Source organism: Eurosta solidaginis, chromosome 5, assembly GCF_040869045.1.
Source record: "Eurosta solidaginis isolate ZX-2024a chromosome 5, ASM4086904v1, whole genome shotgun sequence".
Lineage (NCBI taxonomy): Eukaryota > Metazoa > Arthropoda > Insecta > Diptera > Tephritidae > Eurosta > Eurosta solidaginis.
In genome coordinates this window covers 176,208,923-176,229,606 of record NC_090323.1, presented here as the reverse complement: position 1 = coordinate 176,229,606, position 20,684 = coordinate 176,208,923, and the positions used below count along the sequence as shown (strand labels likewise).

At 38.1% G+C, this 20,684-nt stretch overlaps 1 protein-coding gene across 3 annotated transcripts in view; it reads left to right on the top strand.

Annotated features, from left to right (window-relative positions):
• dpr6 (defective proboscis extension response 6) overlaps positions 1-20,684 on the top strand; it is a 1,082,593-nt gene that overhangs the window by 773,848 nt on the left and 288,061 nt on the right. For all 3 annotated transcript variants that reach the window (XM_067757584.1, XM_067757583.1, XM_067757585.1), the window contains exon 6: positions 10,362-10,530. In XM_067757584.1, coding sequence (XP_067613685.1) covers positions 10,362-10,530 — 169 coding nt within the window. The remainder of the gene's footprint in view (positions 1-10,361; positions 10,531-20,684) is intronic.

Below are 20,684 nucleotides of genomic sequence, written 5' to 3'. Positions count from 1 at the left end.
AAGTCGGCTTCATTATAATCACATCCTTCGCTTCATGAAGTCGACAAATTGACTACGCCTTGCTCGTTTAGTTTTGAGAAATATTTATTCGTATAGATTTGCGTATAAATTTGGAAGCTTCTCAAGGCATGCGTTAGTTTTGAGCAACAGCTAACTAATTTTGTAGAGAATTAAATTTGTATGACTTTAAATAGCAGATATTTATAGCAAGTGGAAATGGGCAAGTAAATTGAGTTGTGAATTCAAAACATTTAAAATTATTGTTATACAAAATAGCAAATACAAATAAAATCCGCTTATTAAGATAATAAGGCATTCCATGAATTTTTAAATACTGGGATACATTTTGAGCTAGGACGAAGAGCAACATATTCCACTGAAGGTAGATCAAAAATAAGTAAACTTCAATCTTGCTAAGAACTTGTTTGTGCACTGAATACTCAAAACTTGGAATTTTTCAATTTGAAGGTACCTTTATTACAAATGCAGGAAGCTCTCGTATGCTTCTGCCTGTGACACATACGAAGTCAGCATAAAGCCGAGGAAGGAGCTGAGTCAGATAGGCCCTGAAACAAGTTTTTGATGTTTAGACATCTTTGCTCACGGTATGGAGGAGCCCTGCATGTAAGCGTAAGTGTAAATCTAGTCACTACATTGTAGAGATATATGACAATAATATATGTGGTAGAGTTGATATGAACGTAATCGGATAGCAAATCAGATAATGATCGATTATATATAAAGGAGAAACGACCGACGAAAAGAGAAAGTAGATGTTAAAAGATAAAACTTAAGAAGAGGAGTACGAAGAAGAGCAGTATGAAAACAAGGCCGATAATGATGTGAATGATAACAACGATTTATCTTTCATCACGGTTGCGGTAGCCAAAGCAAGGCAAGAGAAGCAAAAAATAAAAGGAGAGGAAGAGAAAGGACAAATAAGAAGTGATAATCGATGACGGAAGCGAAACCGGCCGGCTTATTATCAATTTGTTATCGAAGATTTAATGCACCGGTTATGGCCGGATTATCCATTTCTTACTGACGAGTAATCCGTGTATTATCGATGGAGTTTCGATAACTTGTTATCGAATATAAATTATAAGGTTTTTATCGATAACAAAAGTAATTGATTTCTATATTGATTCTTTATTGATTATCTATGAGTTATCGGTCTTTTTTTATCGAAAATTCGTCGATATATATATCGAAAATATGTTGGTATATTATAGAAAACATCGATAATTTGTTGAAAATTCGATATATTATCGAAAATTATCGATACTTTATAGATAACTTATCGATAATTTTTAAAAATGTTTCGATTTTTATCGATTTATTTCGAAAATTTTATCAATTATTCATCGAAAGTTATCGATATGTTATCAAAATGTTATAAATTTGCTATCAAAAATGTGTCGCTTTGTTAAGTTGTCGTCGGCGTGTTATCCACAATTGTATCGATTTGTCTTAGAAAGATGCCGCTTTTATTATCAAAAATTTATCAGTTTGTTATACCAGTTTGCTATCAGTTTATCATCGACTTCTCATCGGTTTATTTTGAAAGAGATACCGATTAGCTTAATTTTTATATTTGTGAAACAATTGTAAACCATCGATAACAACAATCCAATAAGAAACACATAGGAAGCCGCTGACTCGGCGATAAATATCCTATAACGAATCGATAAAACGCGACTTACATCTTTTGTGTCAACTCCGCACGACACCTTCAAGGCAGATAAGTTTTCACGGAAAAGCTTTTCATGGCTACCGCAGAGGAAAGACCCTGCTAATAAAGTCATTTTTTCTGATTGAAACAGTTTTTTCTAAATTTTGGGAGTTGTTTTGCCCGCAACTTGAACCCAAGACCGTCGGTGTGGTATGTGGAGCAAGCTACCAGTAGACCCTTGCGGCCGCCCAACGAACCAATAATTCGACACTAATTCCTCAATTGATATCCAGCCGATGCATAGCACGAACTTGGAGAGCATGGAGAGCAACACGGCCACATCTTATTTTGACAGGCAAATGTAGAGCCTTCTTGTGTTCAATTTTTCCCTTTAAATATCCTTAATTAGTATCAATTTTTGCATTTTTTTTTCCATTTTTACTTTTTTTTTATACAAAGCCCACACTCCAACAATTTAATTGCTTTCTTTTTATTTCATTTATATGCTTATCAAAAATTTGAATTTTGTAAGCTTGTGCGCTCCTTCAACAAATCCTGTTAACCCGTTTTCGCTGAAAAATCTGCTAAGCAAAAACAATTCCCTGAATTGTCAACAACAACATTACCTCTTTGTTGATACCCTAATTACAAACATATTTTGTTGCAAACTGTTTGTTCTAGTGCGTATTTTCTGCAGTAGAGAAGGCTAACACAAATTTTTGACTTATTTTTGATTTTCTGTTTACTCCACTTTTATTTAAAAACGTTTTACCTTTATTATTCCCTGTGTTGTGTTTCTCATAAAATTAGAGTGGGTTTTCCGCAAAACTTCATGAATATTAACTGGGAGTGCCACGAAATCCCCAAAAAAAAATACCCAAACACAAAATCCCCAAAGAAAAAAAATACCCAAACACATAATCCCAAAATTCAAAATACCCAAAATCAAAATCCCCAAAATCAAAATCCCCAAAATCGAAATCCCCAAACACAAAATCCCAGTGCTATGGTAAACATCATGACCGTGTAAAAAATAGCAATATCTCTTTCCTCTTTCATTCATATTTATGTATGTATAACTATATATTCACATTTTGGCAATACATATTTTTACTTATCCATATATAGGACTGCTAGTCGCTCTAATTCGAACAAGCGTGTACTACGCAGAAAGACATCACCGTGCAGAAAGTTGGTATGGATTATTAGCCGTTTTTGGTCGCGGCGATTTTAAACCTAATTTGAATTTATTTTACACATAAAATGGGAATTTTGTGTTGGGGATTTTGATTTTGAGGATTTTGATTTGGGGATTTTGTTTTGGGGATTTTGTTTTGGGGATTTGGATTTTGGGGATAACGTGGTAGACCCATATTAACTACAAACTCTATATACGTAAATATGTGAGTAAAATAGAATTTCATCTACTTTAAACTGCCTCTCGTTTTCTGGCGTCTATGAAAAATTCTAATTAATATTTACAGTGCCATAAGTGTCACTTCGACTTCGCTTCTGTGTCGTTTTCTCATTAGGTTTTTCCACTTATCTAAATTATTTTTTGCGCTCTTTTTAAATTTTCTGTTTTTATAATTTCTTATCAGCACACCAAGTTTTTACGAACTGTTCTTTATTGGAGATAAATATTTGCATATAATTAACAAGACGAAATGTGGCGGTTTGCCTTAAAGAAGTTCATCGACTTCAATGAACTTGTATTTTACATTCACAAAACGAATTTATGACTTTAATTAAAATTGCATTTTTTTAATAAGAAATCCAATTAGCTTTGGAAACGTGCTTGCCAAATCAGAGATATTACGAAAGAATTTCATAGAAGTTTATTAAGAATTAAGTGGTTGGGATATTAATCTATAACTTTTCAGAGATTTCCTTTTTTGCGGTTTTTTTTAGTTCACTACTTAAAAATTAAAGCAGCAGATTAGGCAGCTCAATATGCTACGTCAGCAAATAATTTTCCTATTCAAAATTTTTAATTATTCAGGTGTATTAATTTTATGAGTCTTGTAGTATTTATGGACGCTTCATTAAATAAAATAATTAAAAAAAAATGTTTAAGTTAAACGGTTTTATTGAAAACAATACTTACATTAAGTAGTAATAATACTAAAATATAGAAAATAATTAGGTAGGTCCTAGGAGCTAGTCATCATACTCCTCATCAATCTAGGTCGTTGATCAGACAATTAAATGAAAGCGTTGGACGCGTCATATTTTTATTGATAGTCACAAGTAAGGTCAACTGAACCTTAATCAGGTTATGCTACGCTTCACATTTTCAGAAATTTCACGCGCCCAATGCTTTTATTTAATTGTCTGATCAACGCTCTAGATTGATGAGCTTTTAGTATTATTATTACTTCACGTAATTATTGTTTTCACTAAAACCGTTTAACTTAAAAAATTTGTATACCCTTCATGAACATGAAATGGTATATTAACGTTGGTCCGATGTTTGTAACATTGAGTAATATAGAAGATAGACTCACCAATAAGTATACCGATTTGATCAGGGAGACGAACTGAGTTGATATAGCCATGTCCGTCTGTCCGTCCGTCCGTCTGTCCGTCCGACTGTCTGTTTGAACGCAAACTAGTCCCTCAAATTTTGAGATATCTCAATGAAATTTTGCACAATAATGTATTTTTGTATTATATTAGACATTTGTCGGATCTGGTAGGATCGGACTACTATAACATATATCTCCCATATAACCGATCGTTCAGATAAGACGATTTTTGTCATTCTTGCTGCAATTTAGAATGTATAAACGTGAAACTCCCTGATATATATTATAATATATCATAGAAGATATCATGAAAAAATAACTTTGATCGGAGCTATATATAGTTATATCCCATACAACCGATCGTTCAGATAGAAAGATTTTTGGCCATTTCTCCCTTAATTTAGAAAGTATAAACGTGAAACTCGGTGATATATATTCTAATATATCATAGAAGATTTCCTGTAAAAATCATTTCGATGGGGGCTATATATAATATATATCCCATACAACCCATCGGTCAGATAAGGGGGTTTTTGCCATGTTTTTATATTTATCTTAAAATTGTTTAGGTATGTACATCTGTTCACTATATATTTCTTATCTTATACAGCGCATTATTTGGAAATTACGAATGGGATAAGATTATTGTTCAGCCCTATTCATGAAAGGTATGAAGTCTTCGGCACAGCCGAAGACAGTCCCGTCCTTACTTGTTTTTAATTATTTTATTTTCTATTTTTTAGTATTATTATTACTTAATGTAAGTATTGCTTTCAATAAAACCGTTTAACTTAAAATTTTTTTTTATTTATTTTATTATACTAAAATTTCACTAGCAAAATTTGAACGTATGTGCTCCAAAGTATTTTGATGTCACTTCTACCGGACTGTATATAATATTTGTTCAAAGAGCTAAATCGGACAGACAAGTACGAGTTTTTTGAATGTCTAAATTTTTGCGACACCTAGCGTGAATTTTTTTTACTAAAGCGGTTTCTATTCCTGTATGTCAAATATGATTTCCAAATATTAGCGAAATCGGACCACAAATACGAATTTTGTTAATATCTCGATCCTTGCGCCACCTAGCAGTGATTTTGTCCTTATTATTGCATTGTCATCAGGTTCTGAACTATATTCAAAGTTTCAAGCTTGTAGCTTATCGGGAAGTTACTTATGTAAATTTTAATTGCAAAATTCGCGCTGGCCGGCTAGTCGTTGTTGTTTAAACAGTGCGGACCACAAAGAGAGGGGTTTTAGAGGCGTTGGTTCCACATTACAATTAAAGAGATGGTTTGTGTCATGTGAGGACACATTGCAAGCAGGACATACATTTTGTATGTTGGGGTTGATTCTGGATAGGAGAGTACGTTCCGCCTCTGCTAGTTCTGGCTATTTTTCTATAACTAAGAGATTCGCCAGGCAACTCCAGGCATAGAGGCTCGACGCCTGTTTGTGAACTGGAGAGATCGTGGAGATAGCTGTTTTGTTTTGTTACAAAGTTCATCGATCTTTGGGCCTGAGCCTGTGGTCATTATTGTGCAGTCACCAGCGTAGGAAACGATAGCGACTTCTTCTGGTGGTGAAGGTAGCTTTGATTTGTAGAAGTTAAACAGAAGTGGGGATAGGACACCACACTGTGGCACCTCTTGTTTAATTATACTTGATTTGGCTGTTAAATTCCTGAATTGCACCGTATCAGAAGCTTTTCCATGCCTCGGTGCTTCTTAAATAATTGCTGGGGTATACTCGCCGTGTCCAAGGTTCGTCTACAATAAATTTGTATTTCGGGGCACCTTGCAAATCGTTTTCATGTAAAAAATCACTTTATTGCTTAACTCCTTAAACTATAATATAAAATGTATAACAAAGTGTGCGTATTGTTCACTTAATTTCATGCTTGCTATATGATTAGTGGTGGGCTGACGGTCACTCGTGTCCCCTTAGGAGCGTTCCGTTAGGGCGTCTTACTGACCCCTGCCTAGGTATGCGTAAATCTATCCCAGTTACGCCCTGCGTCGGCGTGTTTCTACTATGGTTAGCGATTGCGCTGTCTCTGATGCGGCTTATGTCTGTGCGTCTGCGTAATTGTAACTCTGGTGTGGCTGGCGACAGCGCTGACTCTGCTGCGGCCAACGTCGTATGTTTGCGTAACTCTTCTGCGGCCAACGCCGTATGCTTGCGTAACTTTGCTGCGGTCAACGTCGTATGTTTGCATAGGCTATTTCTGCCATGGCCAACGTCGTGTGCTGCGCGGACTTGTGACGTTGTGGGCCTTCGCTTAGCAGTGAGCGAGCGCGGTCTAAGCCATTGTAGAACGGTCAAAAACAGCTTACCCGCAATCCTCAGCCCACGGCTTTCTCCTATGAAACGCACTGTCTGGCGATGGTTAAAACTAATACGTCTTTCAGATGCCCTTCAATTGCTGCTCAGGTGACGATCGCACTTCCCGTCCCGTTAGGTGAGACCCGTTAGCCTCGGTACAGACAAGTTTGGCGTTTCACTTCTTCTGCGAATGCCGACGTACTTCTGCCGCGGTTAGCGTTTGGATGAGCGCGGGATCACGACGCGGTGGATGACGTTTGCTTTCGAGAGAGCGAGCGTGGTCTAAAGCGTTGCAGAGCGGTCAAAACCAGTTTACCCACAATTCTCAGCCTACGACATTCTCCTAAGGAACGCAACCACAACCGCGTGCTGACTCCCTGCTGTCTTGCTGTGTTGCCCTTTTCATAGCCAGTGATCTTGATGTTGCTAGCTTAGCTCGTTGCGTTGCCATGGTTACGGTGTTGCTGTGGATTGTTGCGGCAACTTATTGCGCTAGCGATGTTTCAGAGAGTTGTTTGTGTTTCGTGTTGTGTTGGCTAATGTTTCTGATGGTGTTCTTATGTAGTTTGTTTAATGGTGTGTTCAGTTTATACTTATATTTAAGAATGCATGAGCTTAGCACCGGCTTATAATAATTGAATTTCAATTATTATATTTTCTAAGAGAAACTGAAAAGAAAGAAACATTTACTGGCATATTGCGATGGACCCATTTTGAAAACCGCCAACGTAATCATCATCAGGCAATTTTGTAATGTTATCAAAGGTTTCACCGGGATTCGAACCGTGAATCACATGGTGAAACTGCAGTAGCCTTTAACCACTAGGCCATCCTGCTGTAGTGTTTTATTTTTGTTGCGTTGTCTGTGTAACTGATCCTGTGTTGTGGGGGGGGTTGTTTTGTGTGGGCCAAATTATTGGTTTATATTTGGTCCTCACACGAGTACTGTCCTACGGTGGGGGTTTTGATTTAATCCGCAATTTATCTGTGTGTTAATGGCGTTTAGAGTGGTGGTAGTGCTATTTAATTTTCGGAAGCCATGCTGATGATTGGCAAGTTTAAAATTTGCATTGAAGTAGGGAATCAGAATGGCTTCAAGTGTCTTGGCTACTGGCGATAGGAGAGTTATCGGACGATAAGAACCTCCTATATTAGCTAGTTCCCAGGCTTTAATAGCGTAATAACTCAGGCCATTTTCCGTTTTTCAGGGATCCACCTTGGATAAGTTCTGGAGAAACCGAATATTACATATCCAGCAGTGTACTCGAAACGCTGAAGTAGGAGTGGCTTTCAGGCGATTTCGCTCATTTTCAGAGCCTAACTTGGTTCAGATTGGGAGATTTTTGTCCAACTTATGGCACTAAAAGTCAAACGTAGTTAAATATTATAGAGTTATTGTAAACTTTGTTAAAGTCAGATCTTTAGAAAAAGTGAGAGTGTTCTTAAACCGATTTAGTTAATCTTTACTCAGTCTATATAATTTGGCAAGGATAGTGTATTTCCCAAATTTCAATGTAATATCTTTAACGGCTCTTGATTTACGGCTTGTTAAGCTTCCAAATTTTCTTCTTCCAAATGAGGGTGGTGCCACGCCCATATTCAAAAATTTTTTTTTATTTATATTTTGCGTCATAAAACCACTTACCGCACTTAAACTGCACTTACCAAATTTTATCTTAGCGGTATTCGTTTTTGAATTGAAAAATTGGGCGTGGTTATTCTCCGATTTCGCTCTTTTCAATGTCAATCTATTCTGGATACAGATAAGCACGTATTCCGAATTTGGTGAAGATATCTCACTATTTGCTCAAGTTATCGAGTTAGCGGACAAAAAGACGGACGGACGGACAACCAACCATTATCCAATCAAAGTTATAATACGCTGTGTACAAGTACAGCTGGGTATAACAATAAATTTTGAAAAAATGGTTTCGTGCTAAAGTTCATTCCTTCATAAATGGGTTGCATACTGAGATTGAAAATCGATGTTTCTTGAAAGACGTGCAAAACACACTAGGGGACTCCCTTTGTCTTGAAACGGTGTACGGACTACACAGAATGCACACATTGTAGATATTGTAAGGTCACTGCAATAAAATACGCGCACAAATTTTATGGAATCCGCGTAAATAATATTATGCTCGGACCTTCTTTTTTGTGATTTGTCGTGATTTTTTTCTGTTATGCTTCCTTTTTTCGCGTTTTCCTTTTAAACCCTCTTTCTCTGCGTCCTGCTTCCAGCTTGTACATGACTTATGATCTCCGGCTACCTGCTGCTCTTCCTTCCTGCCTCCTCTTCCCAAAACGCCATCTTCTTATGCACCTTTCCCATTCATTTTCATTTCTCTTGAGATATTTCTTCATCTGCCTCTTATTTCTACATCCTACCCCGGTCCGTGGCCCTCTTCTATTTCGCTCATCCTCGATTTTCTTTTAAAAAACTTCCTTCTCTTCCTTTTTCTCTTACACTTCATACTTTTTAATATGCTTCCTCTATTTCTGTTGCCCCATTTATACTTTCCATTCCCCTGATGTCCCAATCCATTTGGGTAAAATCAAAAGGAGGCAAGAGTTGCTTACGGTCCATCGAGTAGCAAAGGTATTGACAGAAACGTTGAGCTGCAAAATTTCTAATATAATGTGTAAATCCTACGACTTTACACTCACAAAGTTGCTCATATCTCTGAAGAGAGAAGAATTAAGGCTCAAGTTGGGCATAGTAACTGGATAATGCCTTATAGCGTCACGCGCTTTTAAGCTAGGGCACGTCAATAACAGAAGGTGCAGCAAGTGCAAGCTGCAGGACGAAACGGTTTAGCACTTTCTGTTTCCATGTCTTGCCCTCGCCAAGTCTAGGCTCCAGCTACTAGGAGCGGCAGAGTTGCCATATCTCGAGGCAGCTTATAAGTCATTTCCTAGAAAACTTTTAGTATTCGCAAGAGGACGGAGTTATTTTACAACGTAAGTCCTGGTACCTTGTTGGGTACCATTTGATCGTCAAACAAATTCTGGTAAACAATGTATACATTCAGGTGTTGTCGTTGTTGTTGTTGTAGCAGTACTACATTCAGTCTATGTACCTCACATAATTACTAGTCAGTTCAACTTAACCACTCTCTTTCTTTTGTTTTCCTCTCACTCTTCGTTTTCACTCCTTTACCTTAGCGCCTCATCTCGCTATACCGTTCTCCTTTTCCTTACTGTTTGCCGCCTTCCCTCGCTCCGCTTTTCTACCTTTCCATGCGCATTCTATGTTCCACCTTTTCATATCCTATTTTCACTCCTATTCACACATCAACTTCACTTTCCTCTCCCGTTAGTTTGCTACCTCATCTTATGTTCCCTATTTTCGCTTCCTTCCTCCCCATCCACTTATATATACGATCTCTATACAGATTATTGGACTTTTTTCTGAGAGAGGCGAGGCAACGCCCACATTTTAAATACTTAAGCTCAAATCTGCTTAAATACTTTACAATCAGTAGATCCGATTTCTTTCAGGTTGCAGTTTATTATGTGTGTGTTCCACCTGGAGGTCGCGAGTTTAAATATTTAGGCCTATACCTAGAATTGGCATCGCATTCCGGCACGAGTCTTCAGATCATATTCCCAGTTTCATATTAATATGTGTAGTGCGCTTAGACTCGAAAGATTAATATCATTTTAAAATGATGTTGGCTAGCTGTGCATAAATTAAACTTGAATTTATTTTAATATATAAACTAATTGTTATTTAAAATTTCTTACCCAATTTAAAAGTAAAGTTGCAACGTTTTTCTGTATATTTTAAGTGTATATCCATTACATTTTCTAACCATATGCTACCTCCTCACCAGGTCATCAATTATGATTCGTTACGTGGTGGTGTATCAGTCATTACCGAAAAGGGCGATGTGACCACGTCATTTCTGCTTATACAAAATGCCGACTTAGCAGATTCGGGGAAATATTCATGCGCACCATCGAATGCAGATGTGGCCAGTGTTCGTGTGCATGTTCTCAATGGTAAGTACTTAGCACAGTTGCTCAATCACACATCTAAATATGTATACTCGTATGTATGAGTTTATGCGTATGCAAATTTAATGTTAACACGAATTTGGACGTATGGGTATAGGACAATGAATGTTAGTATATATGTGGTGTGTATACCACAAAGTGCTTAACCGTGGGCAAAAATTTGTGGACGTTTGTGCCCTCCTATATTTATATATATACATATATATATATTTTGTGTATATGAACAGAAATCAAAGTAAGGTAGATGTACTTATAAATATATCTCACAAGCATATGATATGGCCCTTGCATTTGCATAAGTATACGTTATTAAATGTGATATCATGGATACAATTTTCGAATGTATGCCATTATGACAGTTTGTTTGACATTTACTGCTAATATGAAAAAAGATATGCTGATATGTGTATGCATATTCTTTTGAGTAAAAACTTGTTATTGAAAGTGTGTGTACGCGTAATGATGATTTAATGAACAATGAATGATTTTGAAAAGTCTAGACAAACTTTGTGGGAGCTTTAAAAATGTGACAGTTTAGAAATATATTTATAGATTTTACAAAACAAAAAGTTGAATGAAGCATTAAGTTGTTGATGCATTAAATTTACTTAAGATTTGATCAACTTCTAAAAATCCAGCTTAAAAAGAATTTTTTCTTGGATGAAAAAAAAAAAAAAACACGAAAGTTTTTGATGAACCACAGAATAAATTTTCACTCCCAGAATATGTTTTTTACTCGCTTATTTATCAGTCAATAATAAAATTATTTCTCGCCCTGCGATGCTGAGCTAATATGAATATTTTTTCACCTATCATATACTAAAAGAAATGGTGCTAGTAAAATTAACTAATCGGTTCTGTTGTTCTTGACTTAACTGAGATTCGGTGAAATTGATCGAATTATGGTTAATTCGACCGAGTTCTTTGTCAAGTGAACAAATTAGTTTAGTCATTTCAACAGAAGAGAAATTGCCGCTCTTTAGTTAACAAAATTCTATAAAATTGACAGATTCCTAATCAATCTAACTGATTTTTTTGTTAACACAACTGATCTCACTAGTCATTTCAACAGCGATCAACAGTCAATACATGAGCAAATTTCAAAGAGAATATTACGCTCACTGCGCTTTCTACTTTGAAATTATGTATGCTGTGTACTATATGTATGCACATATTTACCTATGTATATGGCGGCCGCCGTGGTGTGATGGTAGCGTTCTCCGCCTACCACACCGAAGACCTTGGGTTCACACCCCAAGCAAAGCAACATAAAAATTTTAGAAATAAGGTTTTTCAATTAGAAGAAAATTTTCCTAAGCTGGGTCGCCCTTCGACACTGTTCCGCAAGCACTCCGAATGTATTTCTGCCATGAAAAGATCTCAGTGAAAACTCATCTGCCTTGCAAATGCCGCAACATAGGTACTTTCGTACAAAGCTGTCGCAACAACTTTTTTTGTTCATTTGACTACTAAAGCGGTCAATTACGAATCAACGATCTGTGCGCCGTTGATTCAACATCTTGTTGCGATGGATACAAATTTACAGAAATTTCCGTTGAATTGACACGTATTTCGGTTGATTTTACCAGTCTTTCTTTCAGTGTATGAGGCTGAATATTACTTAGTTATACATGAGTTCTTTTAACCACATAAATAGCAAATATTTTACACATATTGCACCCAAAAAACACATTTTTATACTTTTCATGCAAATGAAATGGTATTATAAGTTTGTCACGAATCTTAAAATTATAAGTCCTTAAAGGAAAAGAGATAGACCTACCAATAAGTATACTGAAATTATCAGGATGAAGAGTTGATTTGATTTAGCCATGCCCGTCTGTCGGTTTGTATGCAAACTAGTCCCTCAATTTTTGAGATATCTTGACAAAATTTTGTGAGTGGATATATTTGGGTGTTCGATTAGACATTTTTCGGAACCGGACGAATCGGAGCACTATAGCATATATCCCCCATACAACCGATTTTTTTATAAAAGAGGATTTTTGTCATATCTTCCTCAATTTATCAGATTGACACTTTAAACCTCACTATATGCTTTCGTGTATTGCACATATTGTTGTCTGAAAAAATGAATAAGATCGGTCATATATATAACATATGTTCCCACAACCGATTGTTTAGATAAGAATAATTACTGCCCAATTTAACATCTAGAGGCTTCAAATTTCCCCGAATGCTTACGTATAGATCATTCATTGTTGTTTTAAAAATGTGTATAGATCGGTGGTACAAATATTACATAACCCATTTTAGCTGTCATTTCTGCCCCTTTTTTAAAGGCTAAAAGCTTCAAATTTCATCAAGTACTTACGTTTACGTAATATATTGCTAAGATAAATTATTTATGGTCATAGCTATTTAATGTGAACCATAAAAAACGTAGAGCTTTACATCCTCACACAAAGTACCAACCTATTTTTTACTTTATATATATCTTAAAAATCGCTTAGGTATGTAGATCTGTTCACTATATATTTCGTATCTTATACAGCCGATTATTTGGATATTATGAATGGGATAAGATTATTTATTTTTCAGCCCCATTCGTGAAAGTTATGAAGTCTTCGGCACAGACAGTCCCATCGTTACTTGTTATTTATGAGATTTGCAATGCGTCCACTCAAAAAAAAATATCTTAAATAAGAAAAAACATTTGCTAAAGGAATTTTCTTTGATCTGAATGTAATAGGTAATAACAATTCCACACAGTAACATAATGGAATAACAATTTTGTTCAATTTAATAATTAAGTTTTTATTTTCACACACCGCCACTTGCCCCTTAAGCGAACATCTGGCAACAACTCCAAAAAATAATACGCTTTCACAAAAAATAGTTGACCCCAAAGACAGCCAAAATAGATTTCATGCGAGACTACTCATAGATGTTACAACTAACCACATATGCGCCTATTTTTGACTTGCATGAATGATTGAGTTCAATAAGGGCTTCATTGTTGAAAACTTGACTAATTATTTCATTAACCCTCTGTGTGTAATTGGTATAAGGCTTTTCTTAGTTTTGTATACAACGTTTCATTAATTTAAGGAAAAGCTTTTCTTAATATTTTTTCAATCAACAAGTAAGGAAGGCTAAGTTCGGGTGTAACCGAACATTACATACTCAGTTGAGAGCTTTGGACACAAAATAAGGGAAAATCACCATTTAGCAAAATGAACCTGGGGTAACCCTGGAATGTGTTTGTATGACATGTGTATCAAATGGAAGGTATTAAAGAGTATTTTAAAAGGAAGTGCGCCATAGTTCTATAGGTGCACGCCATTTCGGAATATCGCCATAAAGGTGGACCAGGGGTGACTCCAGAATGTGTTTGTGCGATATGGGTATCAAATTAAAGGTATTAATGAGGGTCTTAAAAGGGAGTGGCCCTTAGTTTTATGTGCGAAGGCGTTTTCGAGATATCGACCAAGATGTGGATCAGGGTGACCCAGAACTTTATCTGTCGTGTACCGCTAATTTATTTATATATGTAATACCACGAACAGTATTCCTGCCAAGATTCCAAGGGCTTTTCATTTCGCCCTGCAGAACTTATTCATTTTCTTCTACTTAATATAGTAGGTGTCACACCCATTTTACAAAGTTTTTTCTAAAGTTATATTTTACGTCAATGAACCAATCCAATTACCATGTTTCATCTCTTTTTTCATATTTGGTACACAATTATGGCATTTTTTTTTACTTTTCGTAATTTTCGATATCGAAAAAGTGGGAGTGGTCATAGTCGGATTTCGGTTATTTTTTATACCAAGATAAGGTGAGTTCAGATAAGTACGTGAACTAAGTTTAGTAAAACTATATCGATTTTTGCTCAAGTTGTCGTGTCAACGGCCGAGCGGAGGGACACTGTGTATAAAAACTGGGCGCGGCTTCAACCGATTTCTCCCATTTTTGCAGAAAACAGTTATCGTCATAGAATCCATGTCCCTACCAAATTTCACAAGCATTGGTAAATTTTTGTTCGACTTATGGCCTTAAAAGTATTCTAGACGAATTAAATGAAAAAGGGCGGACCCACGCCCATTTTGAAATTTTCTTTTATTTTTATATTTTGTTGCAATGTTGACATAATTCACTTATATATTGTAAAGATATTAAATTTTTTGTTAAAATTTTACTTAAAAAAATTTTTTTTTTTTCAAAAGTGGGCGTGTTCGTCAACCGATTTTGCTAATTTTAATTAGCACACATATAGTAATATGAGTAACGTGCCTGCCAAATTTCATCATGATATCTTCAACGACTGCGAAATTACAGCTTGCAAAACTTTTAAATTATCTTCTTTTAAAAGTGGGCGGTGCCACGCCCATTTTCCAAAATTTTACTAATTTTCTATTTTGCGTCATAAGTTCAACGCCCCTACCAAGCTTCATCGCTTTATCCGTTTTTGGTAATGAATTATCGCACTTTTTCGGTTTTTCGAAATTTTCGATATCGAAAAATTGGGCGTGGTTGTTCTCCGATTTCGTTCAGTTTAAACAGCGATCTGAGATGAGCGCCCAGGAACCTACATACCAAATTTCATCAAGATACCTCAAAATTTACTCAAGTTATCGTGTTTATGGACGGACGGACATGGCTAAATGAATTTCTTTTTTCACCCAGATCATTTTGATATATAGAAGTCTATATCTATCTCGATTAGTTTATGCCGTTACGGATTACCGTTATGCGAACAAAGTTAATATACTCAGCTGAGTATAACAATACTTGATTGAATGTTTTTCACAGAATTTACATGTAAATGTAAGCTCAGAGAATAAGAGTACTCAACTGCACTCTGTTTGAAATTTTTAAGTTTGCATAGGTAAAGAAAATGATAAAAGCTTGAGTGAGTAGGTGGAACTCGCTTCCCAAGGCAGTCGGTTCCGGACCGGACCAAGGTATGTCATTTCAGTGTAACCCCATTTAATTTGTTGCGTCCTCCCACAAATTGTCATCCTCCCATCAGCTCCTTGCAGCGGGATTGCTCCATATTCTCTTGCTCCGGGAAGGTATCGAACCCAATCTGGGTCCGTCTCCTGACCCCGGTCCTGAGAAAATGTTTTGCTGCATCTGCCGGTAAATAATCTTTTTAGGACGGTCATACTCTTGTCAGTGTGTCTCGTGTAAGGGATGGTTCCATTGGACAGGTTGTTCTGGCCTAGATCCCAAAACCATACGTCCACGTAACTTCTATAAATCTTTTTTAGCTCCTTGCTGTTCACGCCCTAGGGCGTCCCATAGTCTACGCCTTAGACGACGCCCCGTCTTCTCCCCCCCCCCCCCCCTTGCACCGTTTGCCAGCACAGAATATATACATATGTTTGCGACATCCGCCCAATGCAGCTCCCGCCACGGACGGTGCCACTTTCCTAGATGTTCCGTTCTCCGCGACGGCAACCCCCGACGGGTTTCATTGCACCATCTTGCCAGGCCGCATACCCAAATACACCGGGTACCCCAATGCTTACCCAAGGACGTCTAGTCCCAGGGCCACAACAGCAATCGCGTTCTGGCCATCCACAACGCAGGCATAGTCACCCGTCACTTACTCCCAGAGTGACGACGTCTCCCCCTATGCACTTCAGAATTCTGCAGTTAAAATGTAACGGATTTACTGGGAAGATCACGGAGATAGTCGACTTCATGAAGCGGCACACCATTCGCATTTCTGCGATTCAAGAGACTAAACTCACAGCAAGATTTGCTTTGCAGACCTGTTCTGAGTATAATGTCCACAGAAAATATCGCGAGAGCGGAAATGGAGGCGGCCTCGCGTTTATCATACACCACTCTCTACAATATCATATATTTGATCCCGACATCGGCCGCAGGGACAGTGTCTTAGAACGTCAGGACTTATCTGTCCGGTTAGGCGATGCAAACCTAGAAATCATCAACATCTACATCCCTCCCAGTGGATGCCGCCCTAATATCAGCGCCTTACTCACTGGCAACAATCTTAGGCGATTTCCATGCCCATCACGATTTATGGCATTCAAACTTGCGGGCGGACAGTAGGGGTGAGATATTGGCGGATCAAATAGAAGAAACGACGTTCTGTACAATAAACGGAGACGCCCCCATACGTATGGTTGGAAGCTGTCACAGTTCGCCGGATAACATTGGCATCGTCACAGAAAAACGCACTTTAATAAACTTTAAAAAAGGAAAGTGGGACGAATACAAATCCTTTACAGACAACCGCTTTGCTGCCCTCCCTATCCCGACTGATGCCCGCCAAGGGGAGCATGCTTTCCGCAAGGTCATTGAATCCGCCTCGGCTCTTTTCATTTCCGCCGGTACAATTCCCGAAATCCGGCCCCAGCTTCCGGCGCAGGCCGCATATTTAGCGAGAGAACGTGACCTTATAAGACAGCTCGATCCCGGCGACCCCCAAATAAGGGATATAAACCAACGAATCAGATTGCTTGTGGATGAACACAAGCGGGCGAAATGGGAGGAGCACCTGAGCGGTTGTAACCTCTCTGCCGTTGTAGATAAACTTTGGTCCACCGTAAAATCCCTATCGAATCCGTCTAGGCACAATGACAAAGTTTCCATCGCCTCTGGCGATAAAGTGCTGTCGGATGCTAAAAAATGCGCGAGCGCTTTCTGCCGACAATATATAATGCATTCTACGGAGGACAAAGATAGACGGAGGGCCAAAAGACACGCACATTAACATAAATTCAGCGCGTCACCAACTACCATCACCGCCAAAGAGGTTGAGGATGCTATCGGTCATGCTAAATCATCCAAAACATTTTGCCCAGACGGCATAGCCATGCCGATGCTTAAAAGCCTAGGGAAAGAGGGTTTTAAGTATTTAGCACATATCTTCAACCTGTCTCTTTCCACCATTGTCATTCCCGAAAAATGGAAAATGGCCAAGGTGGTCCCGCTACTAAAGCCTGTGAAACCAGCTAATATAGCCATACACCCAGATATATTGCGGTTTAAATCAAAACCCCCACCATAGAACAGTACTCGTTGCGCTAGACCTATCAAAAGCTTTTGATACGGCCAACCATGGCACGTTACTGCAAGGCCTGGAAGGGTCTACCTTCCCCCATGTCTTAAAAGGTGGACCGAAAATTGTCTGGGTGGTCGGCAGGCAACGGTGCAATTTAGAAACGAAACATGAAAACCAAGAAGAATTAAACAAGGGGTGCCACAGGGTGGTGTCCTGTCCCCACTTTTGTTTAATTTCTACATATCTAAGCTCCCTTCGCCACCAGAAGGAGTTACTATCGTTTCCTACGCCGATGATTGCACAATAATGGCCACAGGCCCAGGCCCACAGATCGATGAGCTTTGCAACAGAATAAACAACTACCCCCCTAATCTCTCCAGTTTTTTTGCCTCGCGAAACCTGGCATTGTCACCGACTAAATCCTCCGCGACCTCATTTACAACATGGACGTCCCAAATGTCAACCATTTTGTACATCCACGTCGATGGCATTACGCTACCGACTGTCCTACACCCCAAAATCTTGGGTGTGACGTTTGATCAGGATCTACATTTTGGTGAGCATGCAGCCGCAATTGTACCGAAAATCCAGAGCCGTAATAAAATCCTCAAATCCCTTGTTGGCAGTACTTGGGGAAAAGACAAAGAAACGCTCATTGTCACATACAAAGCAATTCGCCAGCCGATTGCGTCCTCTATATGGTCGCCAAGCCTAAAAACTACGCACTGGAAGAAGCTACCGGCCTGCCAGAATACTTCTCTCAGAACCGCCACGGGCTGTCTTCTTATGTTCCCAGAACACCGTCTACATAATGAGGGGAGAATACTCCCCATTAGGGAGAGAAATGAGATGCTAACCAAGCAGTTCCTGTTGAATACTCAGAAACCTGGGCATCCCAACAGACATCTGATTGGTGAGCCAACACCGCCTAGGGGCTTAAGGAGTCATGTCCGTAAGCATTTTTAGGAAATACGGCACCTGAGAACTCAGCCGTATGAAGCAAAAAAACACAAGCAGGTCCTCAGTGAACTCCACAAACAGGCGTCGGACCTTTTTGCCAGGAATTGCCCGGTGAGTCCAGTACTCAAAGAACAGTACCCAAAACTTTCGGAAGAGGAACGCATACTCCCCAGGGAAATGCGAGTCACTCTAACTCAACTTCGTTCTGGATACTGTAACAGGCTAAACTCTTACCTCTCCAGAATCAACCCCGACATACAAAATGTATGCCCCGCTTGCAATGTGTCCCCACATGACACCAACCATCTCTTTAATTGTAATGTGGAACCAACGCCTCTAGCACCCCTCTCATTATGGTCCACCCCTGTTGGAACAGCAACTTTCATTGGACTTCCGTTAGAGGATATTGATGACAATTTGTGATCGGTCGCATCTATTAGGTGGGGCGAAGCACTGCTATAACAACAACAACAACAGTAGAAGCATATGTATACGATTTTTAAAGTGAAACATACAAGGTAGGATCCTTTTACATGTATAAATGTTCGTGAAGAAGATTAAGTGGCGAGTCTGATATTGAACTTGGAGTGTTCACGAATTAGTGAAAAGATACTCGAGATGTTCCATATACATACATTCTATCGCGATATGAACCTTACAAAACGGAACTAACTGTAACCAAGGTTGCTGATTGGTAGCACAGTTGAATGAGTATGCAAACACCTTTGCTCAGGAGATTTATATAGGTTCAAGTACTGATCGAAAGTCACTCAGGAACCTGAATATCACGTTCTACTTAAGTACGCACAAATATCTCTTATTTAAGCTACCAAAGTTTCCCTCAAACTAGTAACTGCTGTCTAAAGCCACTACATATTTTGAAACTACAAATAATTTGCTTTCAAATTAAGCGTCAAAAAGAGTTGATGTTGCACAATTGGGAAATTATAAAATTTACATTATCGTGAAATACGTGGACATGCAAACAAACATACGCATGTAGACACATAAATGACTATCAATTGACCAATATTTAAGAAGCACAGTTAACGGTAAATGAAAAAGCGCATTACAATAACGAAACGTTTTTTACAAACTTAGATACATATCTACCCACGATTTACTGTTGCGACCAAAGTTGGGAAATCCTAATGAAACACACACGACAGACATATGTATGGATTTAGAGTTGTGTCCACCTTACTTGTGTGATGGTGAGTAACTATGTTAATATTGCAATAAGCAGTTACAAAGATATATATGTAGATGTACCTGAAATTAATGCCACCACATTGCCGGATAATTGAAGCAACATTACAGAAACTTGGTCACCACAAGTGCGTAAGCTGCATTATCTGCCAATGTACTGCTCTTCATATAAGAACAACAATAGTAAGCATGCACTAAATTTTGTGCAAAACGTATATATACAAATATATGTACATATGTATACTTCATATACGCGTTTATGCTATCCTGAATGTAGAAGCAATATGGACATGGCTGTTTTACACGGTGTACTAAACGCGTTGGGACAGGTACACTGGCACCACAACAACTACAAATATGTTTCACAACACGTTATAACTGAATATGAGCAGATGCATATACATTTGTATCATATATATTTGTGTAGTCAATGTCCATGTGCTCTTGGCACATTTCATGCGCATACACTTAACCGACATTTTGTAAATGAGGTGAAGATGGCATCACTTTGCTACCACGACTACAATGACAACAGACACTTGCTTTACACATGCGTAACTACAACAACATAAAAGGGTAATGCAGATAGTAGTTTATTTTTGATGTGTAAAAATCATTGCTCACGGTATGGGGAATTGCAGAATGTAAGAATAAAGCTATAATTAGTAGGCCTCTATACAATTCCGACCTTTACTTAGATTTACTGTGCTTAACCTTTCAGCTTTTTACTGTTTTTGGAGACTTAAAATGAATTTAAATAACAGCTCACAAAAGCAACATATTTGTGTATCGTATGGATTTAATTTATTTGAGTGATATAGTTTGTCCCGGGTATACAATCCAGTGTTGTACAAACTTCTTTGTTTCTCAGTTACTTATGGTTTCCTTAGTGTGTGCTTTTCAGAGTCCACATAAGGGCTCTGATCCAAAAAATGCTCCTATCACATCCTGCCTGACTAGAAGCCTT